Source organism: Sus scrofa, chromosome X (assembly GCF_000003025.6).
Source record: "Sus scrofa isolate TJ Tabasco breed Duroc chromosome X, Sscrofa11.1, whole genome shotgun sequence".
NCBI classification, from domain to species: domain Eukaryota; kingdom Metazoa; phylum Chordata; class Mammalia; order Artiodactyla; family Suidae; genus Sus; species Sus scrofa.
Window position 1 is genome coordinate 106,152,675 of NC_010461.5, and position 24,011 is coordinate 106,176,685.

General features: G+C 41.9%; 1 protein-coding gene across 3 annotated transcripts in view; it reads left to right on the forward strand.

Moving 5' to 3' along the window:
- The window catches only part of OCRL (OCRL, inositol polyphosphate-5-phosphatase), a 63,076-nt gene that overhangs the window by 27,684 nt on the left and 11,381 nt on the right, over positions 1–24,011 (forward strand). For all 3 annotated transcript variants that reach the window (XM_021079696.1, XM_021079694.1, XM_021079695.1), the window contains 14 exons: positions 837–947; positions 1,335–1,421; positions 2,378–2,498; positions 2,587–2,748; positions 3,981–4,082; positions 5,138–5,252; positions 6,378–6,494; positions 6,599–6,786; positions 9,339–9,450; positions 11,065–11,174; positions 13,028–13,163; positions 18,395–18,505; positions 19,155–19,320; positions 19,579–19,814. In XM_021079696.1, the coding sequence (XP_020935355.1) occupies positions 2,410–2,498; positions 2,587–2,748; positions 3,981–4,082; positions 5,138–5,252; positions 6,378–6,494; positions 6,599–6,786; positions 9,339–9,450; positions 11,065–11,174; positions 13,028–13,163; positions 18,395–18,505; positions 19,155–19,320; positions 19,579–19,814 (1,644 nt within the window). In that variant the 5' untranslated portion in view covers positions 837–947; positions 1,335–1,421; positions 2,378–2,409. The remainder of the gene's footprint in view (positions 1–836; positions 948–1,334; positions 1,422–2,377; positions 2,499–2,586; positions 2,749–3,980; positions 4,083–5,137; positions 5,253–6,377; positions 6,495–6,598; positions 6,787–9,338; positions 9,451–11,064; positions 11,175–13,027; positions 13,164–18,394; positions 18,506–19,154; positions 19,321–19,578; positions 19,815–24,011) is intronic.

Genomic DNA, 24,011 nt, shown 5'->3' on the forward strand with positions numbered 1-24,011 from the left:
AAAGGCAGTATATATAATAAATCAGTTAAAATAAGAATATAATCAGGAACATAGGTTTCCTGGATCACCATGCCCAGACATTTGATACAGACGATAACTATAGGGCATTAGAAAATGGGAGGCAGTAGGTTATATACATAAGAAACTAAAATCCTAGATAACTTTGCTTCTAATTATACTGTTTTCCAATTGGCTATACTTGAAACAGACCACTTCTGGACATAGGTCATTATGTTGCTTTTGTGAGTTTATTCAAGACGTATGTTTTTTCACTTGAGGTAAATGAGCTATAGATGCTTCTTGTCAGACTAGTTCAAACCAATCCCATTATGCTTTTCTTGTTTAACTAGTTTGTAAATTCAGTCGTCTGGGTACAGTCTATACCTAGGAACAAACTATCCTATTTCCATTTTTCCCTTCACACTTGAGAGACTCTTACTACATGATTTAGATTTGAAATGGTAGGAATTTCCAGCTAGGAGATGGGGGAGGATGGCTGAGGACTTGATCTTTTGGTAGAATTTGGACGTTGACATCTGAGTGATAGGTCAGAACACAGGAGACCATGATTTCAGTACATGTCATATCGCTGCATTGGGCTGCTCGTTTATACAGTTGATGAGCCTCCGTTAGACTTTCCTCTCTGCACTGCCTCCAGCATCCCCACCACACCGAATCACTTGATCTTATAGGCATGCTTCCTACATTAGAGGTAGGAAGAAGTAGAATATTTGTAATCTGGACCTTCCTCCTATTAAATTGGTAAATTAAAAACATGACCCCAAGAAAGCATTATATTCCGTAGCTGTATGTGTGTGGATCTCCATTCTTTTTAGGTGGCTGCAAAATTCGGGTTCAAGGGGACTGGACCAGAGAGCGCCGCTTTGAAATCCCTGATGAGGAACACTGTTTGAAGTTTCTCTCAGAGGTCCTTGCTGCTCAGGAAGGTAACTCAAGATTCAGCAGTTTTCTTTCTACTCTTTGACTGGGACATGTTCTATAGAGGCAAGTGGCCCGTAGCAAAGTACCTCACCCTTTAAACCTTGATAGGCGATTTTTTTTTTTTTTCCTTTAGGAATGAACCCAGGGATAGGTTAAGGAATAAGTCTGTCCAACTTTAAGGATACTGAGTCAGTTCCCAGAATCTTCAGTTTCATGTCTTGGAAAACCTACTGCAGACTATAATCCTCCTCGGATCTTAGTCTCTTCCTTTGTATTCGGGAAGGGCCCTGGGCTCTGCACTTAAGGAGTGCTGAGTGAATGGCCTTTGGTTATAGTAAACTCCTTTCAATGGAGGGCTCCTCAGTTTCTGACCATGACCCTTTTCTCTCCAGCACAGTCACAACTTCTTGTTCCAGAGCAAAAGGACTCATCCAGCTGGTACCAGAAATTGGAAACTAAGGACAAAACTGTGTTTTCAGGTACTAAGAAGATTCTTTTCCCCCCTGGTTGCTGTGATCATTGCAGAGCCAATAGATTTTATCAGGGCTGATAAAATAATGTGAATTAATGTCAGTATCAGATACCTTCACCTATAGAGTGGTTTAATGAGTCAGTGCCCACTGACTCGTGTTCACTCCACTCCTGATCCTTTCTGTGGCTCTTTGGGAGCCAGCTTATTAGCAGAGGGCTAAAAAGTGCAGCCTCCAAGGCCAGACTGCCTGGGTTTGAATCCCAGTTCTCTGACTTACTAGTTACATGACCTAGGTCAAATTACTTTGACAACTCTGAGCTTCTGCTCTTTTTCTAGAACATAGGATTTTTTTTTTTTTTTTTTTTTTTGCTTTTTAGGGCCACAGCCATGGCATATGGAAGTTCCCAGACTAGGTGTCAGATTGGAGCTGCAGCTGCCAGCCTACCCCACAGCCACAGCAACGCGGGCTCCAAGCTGTATCTGTGACCTACATCACAGATGTAACCCACTGAGCCAGGCCAGGGATCGAACCCGCATCCTCATGGAAACTGGCTGGGTTCTTTATCACTGAGCCACAGTAGAAACTCCCCCATAGGAAGATTTTTGATAGTACGTGTCTCATGGGGTCTTTGTGACAATTAAGTGAAATAATGATATAATCCCTTCCTATCAACCAGGTATTGTGTTAGTAAGTCTTCTGTATTATAAATGCTAGCTCTTGTTATTCAGGTTCCAAATTAATGTAACTTACTATCATTGTAGTTAATATGTCAGTGCTTCAGGGATAGATGTGCTTCTTTCCCCGATCTAAGTTAGCACTACTCTTAAACCTCTGTGTTTGGTGAGACCAATGAGCAAATAGTGATCAGATCAAAACTATTGCTCAAAGCAAAGTCCTGTCTATCCTGCGTAAGTTGGAGGTTATCTTTCACCCCCTTTGACTCTGGGTTTTATGTCCTTCAGGGCTTCTTGAATTTGAGGATAATTTTTCATCTATGAATTTGGACAAGAAAATAAATTTGCAGAATCCACCTACGGGGGTTCATCGGGAACCTCCACCCCCACCCTCTTCAGGGAATAGAATGTAAGTCCTTTGTTGAAATATGTTTCCCATGTGGGAGACTTTCCTGTGTAAGGCAATTTCACTTTTGAATCCCTCATTTATTTGCTAGGCTTCCACGTGAAAAAGAAGCTTCTAACAAGGAACAGCCCAAAGTGACCGACACCATGAGGAAGCTGTTTGTACCAAACACCCAGTCTGGGCAGCGGGAGGGTCTCATCAAACACATCCTGGCAAAGCGAGAGAAAGAATATGTCGACATTCAGACTTTCAAGTTAGTCTCTTTTACTTACTGAGGCTGAAAAGTAGTAGTTATAGCAGAAAATGGGCTTTTGGTATTTAAGGTATTAGTTTAAGTAGCTTAATTAAGAATCAGAGTATAGTGAAAAGGAATGGTGAGCTGACTCAGGCCCCTGTCTTTATGCTGATCAATAACATACATTTCCAAAATAATGCAAATGCCACAATTTCCCTTGGATTTTCTAATGACTAAGGATACCACATCTGATGTTTCTGTCCACTCTTAGAGAACTGATGCAAGCTCACATGTGATAGAGAATTGTCTCCATAAGCAGGTGTGTTTATCTTATCTGACCTGCTGAATTTCTCCTTACCAATATCGGAAAATTAAGTGTACCATTACCCCTAGACCTTAATTTACTTTGGGAAGTTAGTAAAGGAAGTCTCAGCCAGTCCTCTTGATTGAGAGGTCTATCTTGGATTCTTTCCTCTGTTATATTTTTCATTTCCTATTTACTTGTTGATATCCTCTTTTCTGGACCCTCTGTGTGTGGTGTGGCACGGTGTAGCATGTATCCCAATGTGTAAAGCAGCAACACTTTTCTTCGTTATTTGCGAACAGCATGTACCCTTTTAGTCCAAGATTCCAGTCCCATCTGCTATTCTATTATGCCTCATTTATTCTAATTCAGTCATAACTATATCCCTATGCTGAAACCTCCAGTTCTTCAGATTCCCCATGATGCTTATATTTGTATGTAAACAGTTAAGACAGTCATGATTTTTCCCTTCTGCTTTCCCTCTTAATACTATATCTGTCTCAACAGAATTTCCTACACAGATGTCTTTGTAATCCTTCGGGAAGTGAGTTTTTGGATTTAACTACAGCTCCTTATGGAACAATTATCCATATTAGACATCCTTACAGCATGAAGATACCTCTTTCCCAAAAACATGCTCTCCCTTTAAGTATGAATTTGGGTGGAATTTAATTGAAAGGAAATGTGATAGAGCAATTAAATGTGTGTTTTTAAAATAGAAACTTGGTTCCTTTCTGTAGGTTTACCTGATATAAAATTTCAAAAGAATAATCCCACTGCCTTTGTGTTCTACATGCAAGAGGGGGTTTTTGTGTGTGTGGCAAAACAGTTGGAGAAATCATGTTGGCTGATTGTGAACATACCCTTGTATAGAAGTGATGAGAGACTTTCCATTGGTTCACACTTGACCTTTGTTTTTAAATTATTTTTTGGTATTATGTATTAGATTTTTTGTTGGAACTTGGAACGTGAATGGCCAGTCTCCAGACAGTGGGTTAGAACCTTGGCTGAACTGTGATCCGAATCCTCCTGATATCTACTGCATTGGGTAAAATACATGTCTGGAATTTCATTTTGGCTGTATGTTTGGTGTTAGTTGATGTGACTTTTGCCTTCCTTTTCTTAAAAAAAAAAACTATTTATAAAAACCTACTGTAGACTGTATGTGAGAGTTAACTTGTGGTTCAAATTTGTGAGATCATAACGGAACAGAGGCCGAAAGTGGTGTAAGGAAGCCTCGAGTCCTCTCAAAACCCATAGAAAACTATCTTATTCATAGAAACTGAGACCTGAGATTAATTCTTTTTTTTTATTTTTTATTTTTATTTATTTTTTTTGCTATTTCTTGGGCCGCTCCTGCGGCATATGGAGGTTCCCAGGCTAGGGGTCCAATCGGAGCTGTAGTCACCGGCCTACACCAGAGCCACAGCAACGCGGGAGCCGAGTCTGCAACCTACACCACAGCTCACGGCAACGCCGGATCGTTAACCCACTGAGCAAGGGCAGGGACCGAACCCGCAACCTCATGGTTCCTAGTCGGATTCGTTAACCACTGCACCACGACGGGAACTCCCTGAGGTTAATTCTAATAGTGACTATTCCTAGGATATATAAGCAAAGCTCAACTTTACCCCCATGGAGGTTTTTTGGTTTGTGTTTTACATAGCTTATGCATATAATTGTCGGGGAGTCTTTTCTTTTCTTTTCTTTTCTTTTCTTTTTTTTTCTTTTTTGCTTTTTATAGCCAAACTCAAAGCATATGGAGGTTCCCAGGCTAGGAGTCGAATCGGAGCTACAGCTGCTGGCCTACACCACAGCCACAGCAACACCAGATGCTTAACCCACTGAGTAAGGCCAGGGATCGAACCTGCATCCTCATGGATACTAGTCGGATTCGTTTCCACTGCGCCACAACAGGAATTCCTAGGGGAGTCTTTTGAAAAGAAAGCTGCTTGTCAGTAATGATCACCTAAGTCAGCAGAGCAGTTCTATAAAATTTCTCTCTCTCCCATTCCTTTTTTCACCTAACGTCTCAGAAAATAGAACAGGAAATAGAGATAATTATGGGATGTGTGTAGGTCTCACATCATCCTGTTTTCTCAGATTCCAAGAGTTAGACTTGAGCACCGAAGCCTTTTTCTACTTTGAATCTGTGAAGGAACAAGAGTGGTCTTTGGCTGTGGAGAGAGGTTTGCATTCCAAAGCCAAGTATAAGAAAGTAAGCCACATTTAATTGTCTTTTTTAGAATACGACTAAGCAGAACTCACTAGAAGTTAATTCTGTTATCTATACCTTGTTCCAAAATAATGATTTAATTGAATTATACCCTATGTATAGTAATAGGACAGACTAATCTTTTTTATTCCTATTTCGTAGAAAAAAAAATCCCTCTAAGTTTCCTGAGCCTATAGTTTCATTGCTTAGATAACTTTTAGGAGAAAAGAAGAATTTTATTGTTCTCATAACAATAATTAACTCAAATGATGTCATGTAAGGTAAATGATTTGTGCAGTAAGAGTTTAAAATTGAAAGTGTTCACTGCCATGGTTAGACTGGATGCTTTAAAGAAAAGCAGTTTGAAGCATGTTGATGCATAGGATATGCTTTGGAATTGGAGCAAGAACAGGAGTGTTGTGGAATTTAAATGAGCTTTAAATTTGGTTGTAAGTCAAGAGTAGAGTTGACTTTCGCAGAGTGGGCCAATTTGTTGGTCTTTAGAAGGCACGTGGTAGAGGCTACCAGAAGAGTTACTTTAATTACAGGCTACCATACCAAGCCCTTTAAAAGGAGTCATGACCTAAGTAATTTTCTTCTGCATCATCTAAAAGCTGACATAGGTAATAAGACTCTTGAGATGTTATTCCTCTCATATAGGTCCCTGCTTAATACTTATTTCAGACATATTTCTAACTCTGGTTCACAGACTTAATCAAAATTTTAAAAAAATAATCCAAATAAAAAGGATTGCTATTTTATAAATTTTAATTTCTTAGGAGACGGTACATCACAAACTAGGAAGGAGAAGCAGAAGGAACAAGATGGGATGGAGGCTTTCTCTTTGTTAACTGAGTTGTTAATGCTGCCTACCATGGTAGGCTAAAGGTGACGAAAATAATGAATCTAGAGCTGAGTATATTCATTGTCCTCAAAGACTTTTAACTTTTACTGGTCCAAGCCAGATTAGAGCTGTCCCAGGGAAGTTTCATCGCCTCTTCAAGGGGTCCACTAGGAAATTAAGAGTATTTAGATTCAGATTGGGGCATGGTTATATCTTGGTGGAGAACTAGTTATGGCAAAGAGGAGTGTTAACACAAAACTGTTCTAAATCCCTGGAACCCATAGGTTCAAGTAGTCCGCCTTGTTGGGATGATGCTCCTGATATTTGCCCGAAAGGATCAGTGGCCATATATCCGTGATGTTGCTAAAGAAACAGTTGGAACTGGAATCATGGGGAAGATGGTGAGTTACTTTGGACCTGAGCTCGATTATGACTTATGACCCTGTGAAGTTCAGGTGCTAGTTGTATCTTTGTACTAACTGTGAGTAATTACTCTTGCTAACAGGGAAACAAAGGTGGGGTTGCTGTGAGATTTGTGTTTCACAACACTACCTTTTGCATTGTCAATTCCCACCTGGCTGCCCATGTGGAGGACTTTGAGAGAAGAAATCAAGATTATAAGGACATCTGTGCACGAATGAGTTTTGTGGTCCCAAATCAGACCTTCCCACAGCTGAACATCATGAAACACGAGTGAGTGGTTAAGTTTCCGTTAGCCTTTGAATAGTGGAGCTGAGAAGAGATTGAAATGGAGAGAGAAACTATAGAAATGTGAGGAGTGAGAGATTACTGTTTAGGTATTGGAGTCACGAAGAAGAGGGTTCTTTTGGAGGAATAGCAGATACATTGAATTGGAAATTAGATTTGCTGTCAGAGGAAAGCACATTAGTGGGCATCTAGAGTAATGGCGGAGGGGGTCTGTCAGTCAATAGGAGTCAGCTTTAGTTTTTATTGGCCGCACCTGCAGCATGTGGACGTTACTGGGCCAGGAATCGAACTCCTGCCAAAGCAGCCACCCAAGCCATTGCAGTGACAGTGCCAGATCCTTAACCCACTGTGCCACAAGAGAACTCCCTATTGAAGTCAGTTTTTTATTATTTTTATTATAAAATAGAGATGGTTGTCACAAATATAGTAAAAGGAAGAGTAAAAAATCCCTCATTTTTTTAATGGCCACACCCATGGCATATGAAAGTTCCCAGGCCAGGGATTGCATCTGAGCCACAGCTGTGACTCTGCTGCAGCTGCAGCAACACCAGATCATTTAACTCACTGTGTCAGGCTGGAGATCAAACTCATGCCTCCGCAGCCACCCAAGCTGCCGCAGTTAGATTCTTAACCCACTGTGCCATGGCAGGAACTCCAAAAAATTTCTCATTTCTTATCTCTACTCTCCTTGGCCAGTCTCTCGCTCCAAAGAAAACCATTGTCAACAATTCAGTGTGTATCCTTCTAGATCTATGCTGTCCAGTATGACAGCCAGTAGCCATAGGTGGCTGTTGGGCACTTGAAAGTAGCTAGTCCAAACTGGGATGTGCTGTGAGCATAAACCCTACACTGAAATTAGTAGGGAAAATATGTGAAATATCTCAATTTTTTAATATTGATTACATGTTGAAATGACAAATTTTGGATATATTGAGTTAAATGAAATTCATTATTAGTTATTTTCACTTGTTTTATACAGCTACTAGAAGATTGTAAATTAGCGAAATGTGTTGTATTTCTTTTGAATAGTGATTTTCTAGATTTTTCTCACACATACTCATTATAAAAGACTGTATTACCCAATTTATTGTGACTCTCTTTCCAAACCAGTAAATATAGATCTACATAATTCTTTTTACTGGCTGTGTATGATTAAGAATAGGGGCCGTGAGAAGTTCCCATTGTGGTTCAGCAATAACAAACCCAACTAGTATCCATGAGGACACGGGCTTGGACACTGGCCTCGCTCAGTGGGTTAAGGATCTGGCATTGCCATAAGCTGTGGTGTAGGTTGCAGATGTGGCTCAGATCCCACGTGGCTGTGGCTGCAGAGTAGGCCGGCAGCTGCAACTCCAGTTGACCCCTAGCCTGGGAACCTCCGTATGCCGAGGTGTGGCCCTAAAAAAAAAAAAAAAAAAAGAATAGGGGCCATGGAGATGTAAAGACACCAAAGGATGATATGAAAGGTTAGTGAAGAATGTGACTTAATAAGAATAAAAACAGAAATCAGTCGAGGAATAGATTGTTGGCAGAAAATGATGAGCTATAAGGAAATTAATACTAGTAATTGAAATTCTGAGAGGGTGATGAGATTTGGAATAAGTGGTTCTAGATGTGAATTAGTAAGAAAACAAAAGATAATTTGGTGGTATTAGAATCAGTAGAGAGTCGGGTAATTGAGGAAAGAGAAGGGAGAGGTGGTGAGGCTGGCCAGTTTCCATAGTGTCTCAGCAATTAGGATCATATGGAATTCTGGTTCACGGTGGTAAAACAAGATCCTGCACCAGTGGTCATAAAGTGGCCCGGAAGTTCCTTACATTTATGTACCGAGGATTCCTTAAATTCCATGTTTGCATTTAAGGTTGGCAAAGAGACCCACTTGGAGCTTGAGATAGCTCACCACAGAACCCATTTGGATGTGATAATTTCAGGGTCTCCCCTGTGGGTCTCAGCCCACCTAGGGGCCTGTTGCTGTGACTGGGAGCCCAAGGCTGTCAGAGCTCGTCATTCTCCTTCCTGCCTGGGACTTGAACCGTGGATTGGGGGCAGGAGTAGACAGACGGGCTACAGCAGAAAGCCCCAGACCTACGTTTGCTGGTGGGCCCTGCCTGAGCGAGCTGCCATTCGGACCATGCAGACCTTAGTGGAGAGCCTGCAGAACATCAGGGCTCGGAGAGGCAGAAAACGTTCAGATTCTCTTCCCCTAGAGACCTGGCAAGCAGCCAGGCAAAATTTTGAAGCTAGTCCAGCTACATGCCTCTCCCAGGCAGTTAACTCCTTTGCTTCTGAATCACACACGTATGCTGGATTTCACTGTCTCTATTCCCCACGTGTGGAGCACCTGTCCTCCTGCTCTGCCTAGTCCCTCTCGGGGGTTGAGAGTCCTTGCCCCCAAAGGACAGTTACAGCTGTCCTTGGCAGATAGTGATAAATGAATGCCTGTCAGTACTCTACCCGATGTTGTTCTCTCCATTCTCGTCCAATTGATGCTTATGCTAACTACTGCTACTTTTCTTCATGTATTTCTTGATCCTCAGTGTTGTCATCTGGTTGGGAGATTTGAACTACAGGCTTTGCATGCCTGATGCCAATGAAGTGAAGAGTCTTATAAACAAGAATGACCTTCACAGACTTTTGAAATTTGACCAGGTAGGTAAATTTTTACAAGAACTTTCCTAGAGAGCAGATAAAGTCGTTGGGTTTATGAGTTAGACCAATGAGAGGCATATCGTACTGTAGAAGTAGATGGAAAGGTCTCATTGCCTTGGGAAAACATTGCGAATAGTGATGTAGTGAATACACACAAGGTTTGTAGTGCTGTTCTTAAGTGCTTGGATGGGAGGAGGGCAGACAATTTTGGTGATGAAAAGTCAATATAACACTTATTCACTAAGTCTTTATCACGAAGAGATTTCAGAGATTTATATAAACGAATTGGAGAATGGGTGGGTTAATTGGAGAACACTTCCTGGAGGAAGTGGGCCTTCAGCTCTGTTGATGTGGTTTGGCAGATGGAACAGGAAAAGCTGCTCTATGATTCCTTGGCAGGCTTAGCAACAGCTTGGAGGTAAAAGAGGGAGGCCCTGTGACGGGGTTGGGAAGCATAGAGGAGAAATTTGTCTGGGACAAATACCACAAACTGTGGTCTAATGGGAGCTGATGGAGAAATTGGGGCTAGCTGGCTTATAGATGTTAAAAACCTGTGGGAGAAGCATTGATTTGGTAACATTTATATAAAACTTGATATTCAGGAACCTAGTTTTCTATGAATTTGCCTGGGATCCTGGCACAGGACTTGAATTTTCACTTCAGCATATGGATACCGGCTGCTAAAAGTGAATGCTTCTTATTGAGGGAAGAAAATATTTCAACTTGATTTGAATGTCTTAAATCCTCATGTGAGACTTTTGACCTTCAGACATAGTGAGAATTCTGGTGTTTTGCAGAAGAATGATTTTTACAGTGAGCTTTTCTTGGCTGTGCCCACCTTCACATCGAAGTTGGCAGGCTAACCTTGTATTTCTTCCTCTGTCCCGCCTCCAGAAGGGGTACAATTGGAATAAGTTCTGAATCTTACATAATTCTGATAAAAATATTTGAGTGACGATAACTTTCAAAATCATCTGTAACTATTCACTGTATTTGGCTTTTGGAATTACCCATTCAACATTTGTGTGCTTTTGTTTTTAAATTAAAATTGTGCTGCGAGTTCCCATTGTGGCGCAGCAGAAGCGAATCCGACTAGGAACCATGAGGGTGTGGGTTTGATCCCTGGCCTCGCTCAGTGGGTTAAGGGCCTGGCGTTGCTGTGAGCTGTGGTGTAAGTCGCAGATGCAGCTCGGATCCCGCATTGCTGTGGCTGTGGCGTAGGCTGACAGCTCTAGCTCTGATTAGACCCCTAGCCTGGGAACCTCTGTATGCTGCGGTTTCGGCCATAAAAAGCAAAAGGAAAAAAAACCAAAATTGTGTGTTCCCGTCAAGGAACTTAGGGTTACTCAGTTTCATTTTTCCTTTTTACCCTGAGCATTATCAGTGATAAAAAAAAAAAAATTAGTGATGTGCTCACTAGTAGCATCCTATCTGTGGGTGAGTTTAGATGCTGTAGGAATGTCAGAATTTAATTCATAAGGCATGGAAATTGCTTGTATGTACTCTGACAGTTGTTCAGACATACAGAACCTAGAGAAATGGCTGATCAATGTGATCATCACTTATATTGACATGGTGCTACCCTGCTTATGTGATACTTTTTTCTATCTCTAGCTAAATATTCAGCGTACACAGAAAAAAGCTTTTGCCGACTTCATGGAAGGGGACATCAAGTTTATCCCTACTTATAAGTATGACTCTAAAACAGACCGATGGGATTCCAGGTAAAATAACAGGAACCTCTTCCTTGGATAGGTTAAGGCCTGATCTTATTTCTCTCCCTCGGTATTGATGAATAGCTGGGAAGTTTTTAGATCTTGCCAGAAGCAGATCTAAAAACCTAGTGGCTCAGTGCTATTACAAAAGAGTTTTTACTTCAGGTGTCCTCACAGGTGAACTTAGGCCAGTTTGAACTGCCCTGTCAGGCTGTGGAAGTTTTATGGGCTGCCTGCAGCGCCTTCTTGCCACCTCAGCAGACTGGCTCAGACTTTTGCCCTCCTGACCTTGCCCCAATTTCCTTATCCACTGCCCTATTCTGGCTCTTTTCCAAACTGTTTCACAACTCTACTCAGGATACCAGAGGTGACAACAAAGCACCACGAAATGTTCTTCCAGCCCAGTGGTTCTCGATCTGGAGTACACCTTAGAATCTCTTAGAGGATCTTTAAAAATACCGGTGCCTGCACACGAACCTATTTACAGAGAAGAAACAAACTCATGGACATGGAGAACAGACCTCTCCCCTTGCCAAAGGGGAGAGGAGGGAGTGGGATGGACTGGGTTAGTAGATGCAAACTGTTGCATTTGGAGTGGATAAGCAATGAGATCCTGCTGTATATAGCACAGGGAACTGTATCCAGTCACTTGTGATGGAACGTGTTGGAGGATAATGTGAGAAAAAGATTTCATATATATATGTACAGCAGAAGTTGACAGAACATTGTAAATCAACTGTAACAAAAAAATAAATGAAGTCTTAGAATCCTTAAAAAAAAAGAAGAAAATATTGGTGCCTGGGCCCTAACCTCCATAACTGCTGGAGAAAGCTGAGGGTCCCTGTCATGGGGTTCCTTTGATTTCCTGACCACCCCCTAGTAAAGTGCCCACGTCAGTACGTTCCTGGTGACTGTCTTCTTCCTGCCATTTCTTTGTTTCCTGTGGTTTCCTAGCTGGCTGAGCCCACACGTTTGAAAAAGAGAATCCCTAGGCCTATTCGGCTTCTTTAGACTTTGAGAGCGCTAGGGCAGGGTGAGGAGGGGTCTGTATCCCTGTCCCCTGAGGGAGCTGCTGGGCAAGTGAAAGTGCCTCTGACAGATCTTGAACACATTGCCTTGCCTTGTTTCTTCCACTCACCTGGCTTCAGAGTCAGCTGAAGAGCTACTGACAAGAACTTTATTTGTGTCACTGCCTGGATCAGGTGCACAGGTGTTGCTTATTTTAACAGTGTGATGACTAGGCTTTTTTTTTCCCTACCCTTGCTGTTCTTATGGGTTGTTATGTGTTCAAACTTGCATGCTTAGATGTTAGCACCTCTTCATTTGAGGAAGCTAGGCTTGTCCATAAAAGTCCAGATTTAACAAAATCTCTACTATTACCCATCTCTAGCAATTAAGCCCAGTCTAGGAATATAGGATTGGCTTTTTAGATTTTATTTAGTTATCTATGTGTTGCAAAGTGTCATTGCAGTTGATAGAGCAAATGAAGAGTAAATGTTCTGAATATAATCCTGCCCCCTTCTGAGGGTATTTTAAGAAGGCGCTATTATATTTTCCCCCTGGGGCAACATTGTTGAAGATTTAGTCCAGTCATGGGAGCACTGCTTATTCATTCATTAAATAACTACTCATTGAGCACCTACTTTGCATCAGATACTGTGCAAGGGGCTGGGAATTCAGTGCCAAACAAGCAGACACAGTCCCCTCACAGAGTTTGCAATGCAGTAGAGAAAATAACAGGTGAGGTCGTTAGGGAAGGAGAAGCATGTAACAAGAGGACCTGACTCAAGTCTGAACCAGTGTGGTAGGTATTCTGTTCTTTTGTGATATATCCTCCTTCTAATTCCTTGCTGTATTTGCAGTGGGAAATGTCGGGTTCCAGCCTGGTGTGACCGAATTCTTTGGAGAGGAATTAATGTTAATCAGCTTCATTACCGGAGTCACATGGAACTGAAAACCAGTGACCACAAGCCTGTTAGCGCCCTCTTCCATATTGGGGTAAACTCTTGTTCATGCGTTCATTTATTTGTGTGTTAAGTATCTATTCTTAGAGCTGTTATTTAGACTCAAAATGGATCAGTAATTCAGCGAGCCATAAATGTTTCCATAACCAAATAATCGTTTGCGGCATTGAGAAGTTAGTGCCCTTGACCCTCCTGTGCTGTCCACATGGCTCTTAACGTGCTAGTCCTTTTAGTGATGCACATGTTTCTCATGTTGCGTAAGGGCTGGGTAGCAACTTTAGCCTCCTGAAGTCATTATACATAAAGAGGAGTTCAAGGCTAGGTTTTAAAGGATGAACAGCTTCTTATCAGAAAGATAGTAGGGAGAAAAAGCAGCGGGAGAGAGGTTCCAGGTGGAGGGCTGGGGACAGCAGGAGCAAAGGCACACACTGGTCAGAATACAGCATAATGTGTATATAACCTTAAGAGGCATATTTATTAGTCCTGCTAACTAAGACAGTGAAGTCTTCCCATCCAGGAGCACAGGTTTTAAATTTCTCTTTAACTCTATTGCATCCCCACCGGATTGATGGCCAATTATTTATTTATTTTTGGTTTCTATTGCAAGTAAAGTTGTTGTTTTCCCATTGTATTTTATAGCTGTGTGTTATTAGCATGCAGGTTATGTCTTGGGCTCCTGTTGATGTAATTTGCTACAGGTAGTACATTTAGATTATTTCTTGTAGATTTTCCAGACCCGTGGTTGTGTAGTCTGACAGATACTGTACAGGGAAATGCTTAATAGAATGGACGTTGTAGCTAGACTGCCTCAACTGGCATCCCACCACTTTCTAACTGTAGCCATGGAGAATTTATGTAACATGCCTGTGCCTCAGTTTCCTCCTCTAGAAAATGGGGATAACAATGGTAGCTACTTAAGAGGATTAATGAGATAAGACATGCGAAGAGCACAGGAGGAGGGTGGATTTCTTTCCTCTGTATACACGTTGATATCTTTGGCTTCTGAGATAGATTATCACCAATGTGTTTTATCCTGCTCCTGTCTTAGAGGGGAATGACTTTGGGGCATTTCCTTTCTGTACAAAATTAGTTCTTGGCCCTAGAATAGATTCTGAATTTCATTGAGACAGTCATGTCTTGACTTTTGTCCATTTTGAAATTTAAAAAAAATGAATAATAATAGTACATGTTCCTCAAATAGTAGCTAGTATGGACCAGAGACTATGCTAGGCAATTTACACACATCTCATTTACTTTTTCAACAATGCTTTCAGTTAAATGTTTCTCATTTAATAGATGAGCAAATGGAGAACCAATGAGTTTAAATAAACTTTAAGAGCATTCAGCTGAAAGGAGAGCTGAGATTCAAATCCTAAGCCTATTTTTTTGTTTGTTTGTTGGCTGCACTTGCAGCATGTGGAAGTTCCCAGCCCAGGGATCAGACTTGAGCCACAGCAGTGACAATGCCAGGTCCCTAACCTGCTGAGCCACTGGGGAACTCCCTTAAGCCTGTTTAATTCCCAAACTTATAGATGCAATTTCCACTACCCCCACCATGCCTCTAGAGTTCCAGAGAACTTACTGACTAGATATACCTTCAGATACTACTTTTAGCCCACCTAATTTCTAGCTTATACTCGTGAACTACCCTGTTTTCTTCATTTGAATTCTCTTAATCCATTTTTAAAAGGATATCTTTCCCCCAAACACTGACCTTTTTGATTTAATCAGCTGTGCCTAGCTTTTCTGTTTGTATTTCTTTTTAGAACCTCAGAATATTTGTAATACTCCATACATATTAATTCAGAGCTTTCAGCAGAATATTTAAAAATTTTCCATGTTTCCTGTGTATTTTTATGTACTTTGAATAAAGGTCTACCTTTCTAGTTGTTTAATACTTTTTAAATTACACAGGAATCCAAGTGTTTTCCCTTTAAAATAAAAATAAGCAAAATTCACAGATTAGGCTGAAGTTCATCAATCCTTGTATGTTCTATCCCCCACTCCCACTTTTGCCAAACCCCTACTCCGTAGCCTGGCCACCCACCCTTATGAATTCATTTCTTTCTAGACCAGCACTGTCCAGTAGGTTTTCTGCGATAATGGAAGTGTTCTAGATCTGCCTTATCTAGTACACTAGCTACTAGCCACAGGCGGCTGTTACTTGAGTGTGACTGAGAGAACTGAATTTTTAATTTTATGTAATTTGAGGTAGTTTAAATTTAAATGTCCTTATGTGACCACTGGCTATTATATTGGACACCACAGTTCTAGACCTTTCCATATGCTTTTCTGTTTACCTATATACAATATGGGTATTGTTTTGTATATTGGTGTGTACATATCTCATACTGTGTGTGTTGGTCTGCACCTTGCCTTTTTTTTTTTTTTTTTAACTCAGTGTTGTAAGTATCCTGGAAAGCTGTCCGTGTTATTACATAAAGATGTAAGAGTTCCCATCATGGCTCAGCAGAAAAGAATCTGACTAACATCCATGAGGATGCAGGGTCGATCCCCGGCCTCACTCAGAGGGGTTAAGGATCCAGCGTTGCTGTGAGCTGTGGTGTAGGTCGCAGATGAGGCTTCAATCCTGCGTTGCTGTGACTGTGGCATAGGCCAGCAGCTACAGCTCTGATTCGACCCACAGCCTGGGAACCTTCATAGCCGTGGGTGCGGCCCTAAAACAAACAAAAAAAAGATCCAGCTCACTGTACTTATTTCTTAATTCCTAATTTTGTTGGACATTTCCTTTTCTAAAATGGATGTATCAGGTGGGGACATTCTGTGGTGACATTTTCCCCTTCATTATCCTTAATGCACATTAAGGGTATGATCATGATAAACCACTGAGAAAAGCTTTGATTTTATTGGGTAACCACACTGTATTTTGGACTCTTGGGCATGCTATGATTAGGTGCTTTAAGAACCACAGTACGTTTTTACCACTATTCACATCAGTGATTGTTAACGAAGGTGCTCAGTGGTGAATTAACTCCAGAAGATTTGCTGTGGGCTGGCTGAGATTAAGCTGAGATGGGGTTCACACCGTTGTAATTGGTAATGGGATGGGATCTGATGCATTGGTTCTCAGACTTTGGCGGACATCAGAATTGCCTAGAGAGGTTCACAATGCATGGACCCTGCCCCATAGAGATTTTAATTAGTGGGTTGATGCATCTGTTTTATTTGTCTTTTTAGGGCTTCACCCAAGGCATATGGAAGTTCCCAGGCTAGGGGTCAAATCGGAGCTGCAGCTGTCAGCCTATGCCACAGCTCATGGCAATGCTGGATCCTTAACCCACTGAGCGAGGCCAGGGATCAAACCCACATCCTCATGGATACTAGTCAGGTTATTAACCTGCTGAGCCACAAGGGGAAACCTGTAAAATACTTTTTGAAATTAAAAGTTGTAAAATGGGGGAGTTCCCGTCGTGGTGCAGCGGAAACAAATCCGACTAGGAGCCATGAGGTTGCGGGTTCCATCCCTGGCCTCGCTCAGTGGGTTAAGGATCCCGCATTGCCGAGAGCTGTGGTGTAGGTCGCAGATGCAGCTCGGATCTGGTGTTGCTGTGGCTCTGGCGTAGGCCAGTAGTAACAGCTCCAATTAGACCCTTTACCCTGGGAACCTCCATATGCCGTGGGTGCGGCCCTAAAAAGACCAAAAAAAAAAAGTTGTAAAATGTTGTAAAATTATTTAAAAAGTATAAAATTCTTCTTAACCTAACACTATACTAGAGACTCTGGTGACGCTAGTGATTGCTTTTGTTTCAGTTTTCTAAGTGTTATGGTTCGGATTTGTAAAAAGCTCCCCAGTCTTTGAGATATTTGGCTCAAAAATATTGTTATTTTCCATATTTGCTTTACAGCCTCTATTGCATACATCAGTCTTTTTTTAATTAAATTGGTGAAGTTTTCTATTCTAAGAAATGAAACTGGAATCTAAATAAGTAAAAATGCTATATTAATTATGTTCATTTGGTGCATCCGTTTGTATAAAGTTTGTTTGTTTTTTTATGGCTGCACCTGGGGCACATGGAAGTTCCCAGGCTAGGGGTCGAATAGGAGCTGCAGCTGCTGGCCTATGCCATAGCCACAGCCACAGCGGATCTGAGCCGCATCTGTGACCTATGCCGCAGCTTGCAGCAATGCTGGATCCTTAACCCACTGATCGAGGCCAGGGATCAAACCCACATCCTCATGGATACTAGTTGGGTTCTTAACCCACTGAGCCACAAGGGGAACTCCTGTGTAAAGTTTTAATAGTTAAAAAAACATAGCTGTATCAGGAAGCTGAAAGTGCTGTGTCAGATGGGAGGGTGTTTTTGATTAGTCAAGATGATTTGTTTGTCTGTTGTCATCCTTTTAGTCTAATCTGGGACATTTTTTATCAGCCATTTTCTAAAATGGCCATAGGGTCTATTTACTAACACACCTTTCATGTAATCTGAGCATTGATATTGTGATTCTTAGCATTGTGCATAACAGCTAATAGACTTAAATGCTGTTGTCATTTTTCTGCTGTTTTAGCACTTTATGGTCATTGTCAGAAATAGTAATAGGTATGTTTTGTCACTGTCAATATGTACGGAGCAGGAAGTAATTTTTAGCACAACCGTCACATTTTCTCCACCTCCAGATAACAATGGAGCAAGAAAATATTCTTCCCAAATAGTTATTATTGCCAAGCTTCTTTGCACAGAGGTTTAATTTTTCTAAGAAGTTAATCATTTAACCTTACCTTTACTTAAAGTTTGTGATCCTTTAATGCTTGGTTTTTTGTTTTTGTTTTTGTTTTTTGTCTTTTTGCTATTTCTTGGGCCGCTCCAGAGGCATATGGAAGTTCCCAGGCTAGGGGTTGTATTGGAGCTGGAGCCACCGGCCTATGCCAGAGCCACAGCAACGCAGGATCCAAGCTGCGTCTGCAACCTTTACCACAGCTCACAGCAACGCTGGATCCTTAACCACTGCGCCACAACAAGAACTCCTTAGTTTTAATTTATGTTTGTTTTAGTGACTTTTTAAAGACGATTAGATTCTTAGAGATATATGAGTTGAGAGCACATAAGACTAAACTAAGGACCTGTTTGTTTTTTCAGGTAAAAGTTGTGGGTGAAGCAGGATTTCAGAAAGTAATTGAGGAGATTGTTTGTACCACAGTTGATTTGAAATGATTGCTGTAATGACCAGTTTTAAACTGTTAGGTAATCTCAAAGGAAGATGAGCTAGGAGCATGTAAGACTGAAAAGAGGGTTCTTTTTCTTTCAGGTGAAGGTTGTGGATAAACGGAGATACCGGAAAGTGTTTGAAGATTCTGTACGCATCATGGACAGAATGGAAAATGACTTCCTTCCTTCATTAGAACTCAGCCGGAGGGAGGTGAGCAAACATACATGGCCACCCATCTGCTGCCCATCGTGGTTAGCACAAGGGAAATTATGTTTCTTACTAGGAACAGGCAGCACAGGAAAGTTGTGAAGGCTGTGTGACCTGAGGGCATACTGCCTCCATTCCAGCCCCAGCACTGCCATCTGGTAGAGGTGTGACCCTCGGCGAGTGTCTTACACTCTCAGAGCCACAGTTTCTTTTCTGGATAAAGGGGCGGTTGTGAGGATTACACAAGTTAATATGTGCAGGGCCCTTAAAACAGCGCCTGGCACGAAGTGAGCCCTCAGGTGGTAGCCACTCTTATCTAATATTTCGGAGTCGCTGGCTAATTCATATCTCAGGGACCAGACTTGGTCACGGGATGAATGCCCTGACCCAAAGTCGGGTTACCCTCTTCGGATCCCAGGACCAATCAGAGTAGCCTAGAGAGGTAGCAAGAGCTGCCTAGCTGCCCCTCTGTGTCGTGAGTATAATAATACAAGAGCAGGATGGTGGACAGCTGGCTCATTTGGTGACTGTGTCTGGCAGTTGCACACCTGGTTAATTACCCTATTCTTTATTCATATTCTCTATGGAATAATCCAACTGACGTTCTTCCCCTACTAGTGATGCATGTTTGTGTCTGTCTGTTATTCCCCAGTTTGTGTTTGAGAATGTGAAGTTTCGGCAACTACAAAAGGAGAAGTTCCAGATCAGCAACAATGGACAGGTTCCCTGCCATTTTTCTTTCATCCCTAAGCTTAATGACACCCAGTACTGCAAGCCATGGCTTCGGGCTGAACCTTTTGAGGGCTACTTGGAGCCAAGTGAGTTTCCCCTTTACCATCGTCTCTGCTTGCGATGTACCATCTCCTCGTGACTCCCACCCCCTCCCTTTGTTTAACTTCTTGTATTCTAACCACACGTCTCTTACCTTCACTGTCATTATATTGGGGCTCCCTCTTTCACGTGTCCCCTTGCTCCTTCATCACTTGATTTTTTTAGAAGACACTTCTTCTATTGGTTCTCATGCCCTGCTTTTCCACTGAAAGTTTCTGTTACCACACATCATGTTTACATTGCAGATGAGACTGTGGACATTTCCCTTGATGTGTATGTCAGCAAAGACTCTGTGACCATCCTGAACTCAGGGGAAGATAAGATTGAAGATATTCTTGTCCTTCACTTGGACCGAGGCAAAGATTACTTCTTGACCATCAGTGGAAATTACCTCCCAAGCTGTTTTGGTACATCCTTAGAGGCTTTGTGCCGAATGAAAAGACCAATCCGAGAAGTTCCTGTTACCAAACTCATAGACTTGGTAAGAGGCATCCTAAGACATGAATCTCCTTTAAGTAGAGCTTTCACAGTACTTAAGTCATGTTCTCCTTTTCTCTGTGCTTTCTCATTGGACGGGTCTGGCGGTGCGGTGGGTGGGGGGGTGCGGATGGCAAGTGATAAGTAAGAATGTCCCTTTACTCCAGCACGCCTTTCATTGGATTAAGCCTAACAGGAAAGAGGAGAAGCTAATCTGTAATTAGTTCCTGTCAGGAATGTAATAGATCATGCGAAGTTCACTGAATTAGATTAAAGCGTCCCTTTTCAAAGATAGAATGCTTACTTGTTACAGGCCTCCTCCTTTCAAGTCATTTTTGTATAAATTAGCATGTATGTGAGGTCCAGTAAGTGGGGCGGGATGGTATTATCCTCGTTAAACATGTGAGAAAACTGAGGCATAGAAACAATAACTTGCCCGGAGTGGAATAAGTTAGCGACAGATCTGTCGCCCAGATTTTCTGACTCCAGTCCAGAGCTCCTCACTATATCATCATATATAATCCAAGACAAACTCAGCTGCTTGTTGGGGCCCAGATCATACATGTGAACCTCAGAGAACCTGTTTCAGAATCCACCCCCCACCTCGCCCCCCGCGAGGTCCTTACGCAGGTACAGGCCCCTCCCCTCACTCACCTGGCCACGAAATCAATGCCTTAGGGTGTGACGCCTAGGGATCTGCATTTTATCAGCATCCCAGGTACAGTATGGTGCCCCGAAGTTTGATACAAGTTCAGTGTGACTCATTTAAGAAAGGAAAGGAGGGGGACCTCCCTTCCCCAATGCCAAGCTATCCTCGTGATGTCCTTATGGAGGAAGTGCCTATTATCTTCAGAAACATAAACTGCCTTAGTAACAAATTCATCCTGTTAAGAACCTTTCTTTTAAGTGAAAATATTGTTGGAGTTGTGTGTAGACCTCTTTGGGCTATGAAAGTGTATTCTTGATCTTTTACCAAAGGAAATTAGATGGCCTGACAGCCATATGTTATCATTCCCGTTAGTATTCACATTGATTTTTTTCAGCCTAGCCAGAGCAGTGATTGTATCATCTAGCGGGGAGGGCTGGACCCGCCAGCAGGCTGCTGGCTGGTCAGAGCGGGATCTGTTCTGTTGCCATGGAATTGTTTCAGTGATGACTCAGACGGCCGATTAAAACCCTTGAGTTCAGTCCCAGCATTCTTTCTTGGAATTACGCTTGTTTCCCTAGAGCCCTGGTGAGTGAGTGTATTACCCTTGGTTGAGAGAGCCGTTTCCTTCAGAAATTGATATCCTGACATTGTTATTTTCCGTGATACTTATTTTTCTTCTACCGTGATATTCCTATCTTTTAAATGTATTATTTACCTTTTAGAATATGTTCTAAAAAGAAATTGTTTTCTTTTTCCTACCCACATCCCTCCATCCCAAACACCATTTGCCAGCTTTCTTTTTCCTTTTATTATGAAAATGGCAAATGTGTAGAAGAATCGAAAGACCAGTGCAGTGGACACCCACATGCCTTACACCCACATACACAGACATGCACTTGTTTTTTGCTATACCATTTATTTTATTTTATTTTATTTTATTTATTTTTTTTGTCTTTGTCTCTCTTTAGGGCCACACCCACGGCGTATGGAAGTTCCAAGGCTAGGGATCCAATCAGAGCTGCAGCCGCCAGCCTATGCCACCGCAATGTGGGATCCAAGCCGTGTCTGTGACCTAGACTACAGCTCACAGCAACACCAGATCCTTAACCCACTGAGCCAGGCCAGGGATCGAATCTGCCTCCTCATGGATGCCACTCAGGTTCGTTAACTGCTGAGCCGCAACGGGAACTCCTGTTTTTTGCTGTACCATTTGAAATTAAGTGCTGATGTGTCACGTCACCAGTGAACACTTGGGCCTGCATCTCTTAAGAAAAAGAACAAAAAAAAAAAAAAAAAAAAGAACAACCTCTGTATCAGCACAATGCCTTGTGATATCTAAGAAAATGAGCCAGTTGCTATTTAGATTTCTTCAGTTGTCCCAATAATTTCTTTCATAGCTTTTTTTTTTTTTGGGGGGGGGGTCTTTTCGCCATTTCTTGAACCGCTCCTGCGGCATATGGAGGTTCCCGGGCTAGGGGTGGAATCGGAGCTGTAGCTGCCAGCCTACACCACAGCCACAGCAACGCAGGTTCCGAGCCGCGTCTGCGACCTACACCACAGCTCACGGCAGCGCCAGAACCTTGACCCACTGAGCAAGGGCAGGGATCGAACCCACAACCTCATGGTTCCTAGTCGGATTCGTTAACCACTGCGCCACAACGGGAACTCCTCTTTCATAGCTTTTTTTTTTAAAGCCAAGATCCAATCTGGATTCATGCAGTAATTTTGATGAGCTCTCGTGCAGTCTCTTTTAGAGTAGGACAGTTCTCCCCTTTTTTTTCTTAATGACATTGGCTTTTTTAAGAGTCCAGGACAATTGTCCAGTCAAGGGTCTACCATTTCCTAAATTCGATTGTTTCCTCTTGGTAATTTTTTAAAACTCTCATTTTGTACTCCCTCCTCCCACCCTATTTCCTATAAACAAGAATCTTCCGGTCAGAGTTGGAGAGGTGGCATTTTACTACCTTTCACTGTAATTGCCCATATCAATTAAAGTGACTAGAAAGAGGCTCAACAAACGTTAAAAATTTTTATTTTATTTAAAATATTATTGGGGGCATCCCCATTGTGGTGCAGCAGAAAGAAATCTGACTAGTATCCACAAGGATGCTGGTTCGATCCCTGGCCTCGCTCAGTGGGTTAAGGATCTCATGTTCCCATGAGCTATGGTGTAGGTCACAGACAAGGCTCGGATCCCCCATTGCTGTGGCTGTGGCGTGGGCCGGGCAGATGTAGCTCCCATTCAGCCTCTAGCCTGGGAACTTCCATATGTCACAGGTGCTGCCTTAAAAAAAAAGGGCATTAAATAGATAAATAAAATATTATCAGGTAATTCAGCCACATTTGACCATGAATAGGAAGTGGCCAAAGTCTTTAGTGAAGTTAATGGCTCTATAGGAAGGCTTTTTCCTTCTTTTTGTGCACAAATGATTCATCAGAGTTTTAAAAAAATAGAACCCTGATCATTTTTTTCATTACAGAATTGCTGAGTTCTTCTTAAATTGTATGTGCTGGTCACCATTTATTCTGCTAAAGCTTTTATTTTGTAGGATTTAGGGTTCTGATTCTTTTCACAGCCTATTGTATTTAATTATTATTAAATTCCTGGATGTCGGAGTTCCCGTCGTGGCGCAGTGGTTAACGAATCCAACTAGGAACCATGAGGTTGCGGGTTCGGTCCCTGCCCTTGCTCAGTGGGTTAACAATCTGGCGTTGCCGTGAGCTGTGGTGTAGGTTGCAGACGCGGCTCGGATCCTGCGTTGCTGTGGCTCTGGCGTAGGCCGGTGGCTACAGCTCCGATTAGACCCCTAGCCTGGGAACCTCCATATGCCACGGGAGCGGCCCAAGAAATAGCAACAACAACAACAACAAAACAACAATAACAAAAAAAAAAAAGACAAAAGACAAAAAAAAAAAAAATTCCTGGATGTCATTGATGAGGAAATTATCCATACTGGTGTGGGGTAGTAAATAAGAAATCTAAAATTATCTGTACCCTGTTTAGAAATACCTTCCTGCCCTGTCTTGGCTTGATTTGACCATCTGAAATGCTTTCGTAGGTTGTTTGTTCATGCTTGTTCCAAGACCCAAGATGATCTTTCAAATCCCATGAGACAGTGCTATTAATAATGATACCTGTTGTCCTTTATTTATTCTAAAATTTGAGTGAAACCAGAAATGAGTTCAGTGCCTGTGTTGACTCTCCACATACTGTTTCGGAAAGATTCTTGTGCCACATGCTCTTCCCCACAAATGCAGAGTAAAGTAACTGGCAGAAGTGGCACAAGTCCTTTTCATTCTTCCTGCCAGTGACTTTGCCACTGCTAGAATAGTTGGGGTTAGCTCAAGTGGCAAACAGAGGGGAGCCTGTTTGTAATTATCTTTATTATTTTCCAGAATTAAGATAGATTTTTCCAGTTTATCAACTAGCACATTAAGTAGTATGTAAGCATCAATATTTATTCGTTATACATTGGATACAAAGCATTATGGAGCTTATGTAGGTTTTTGGAATTTAATGGTGATGAAAGTTTATTTGAATGTGTCATAAGT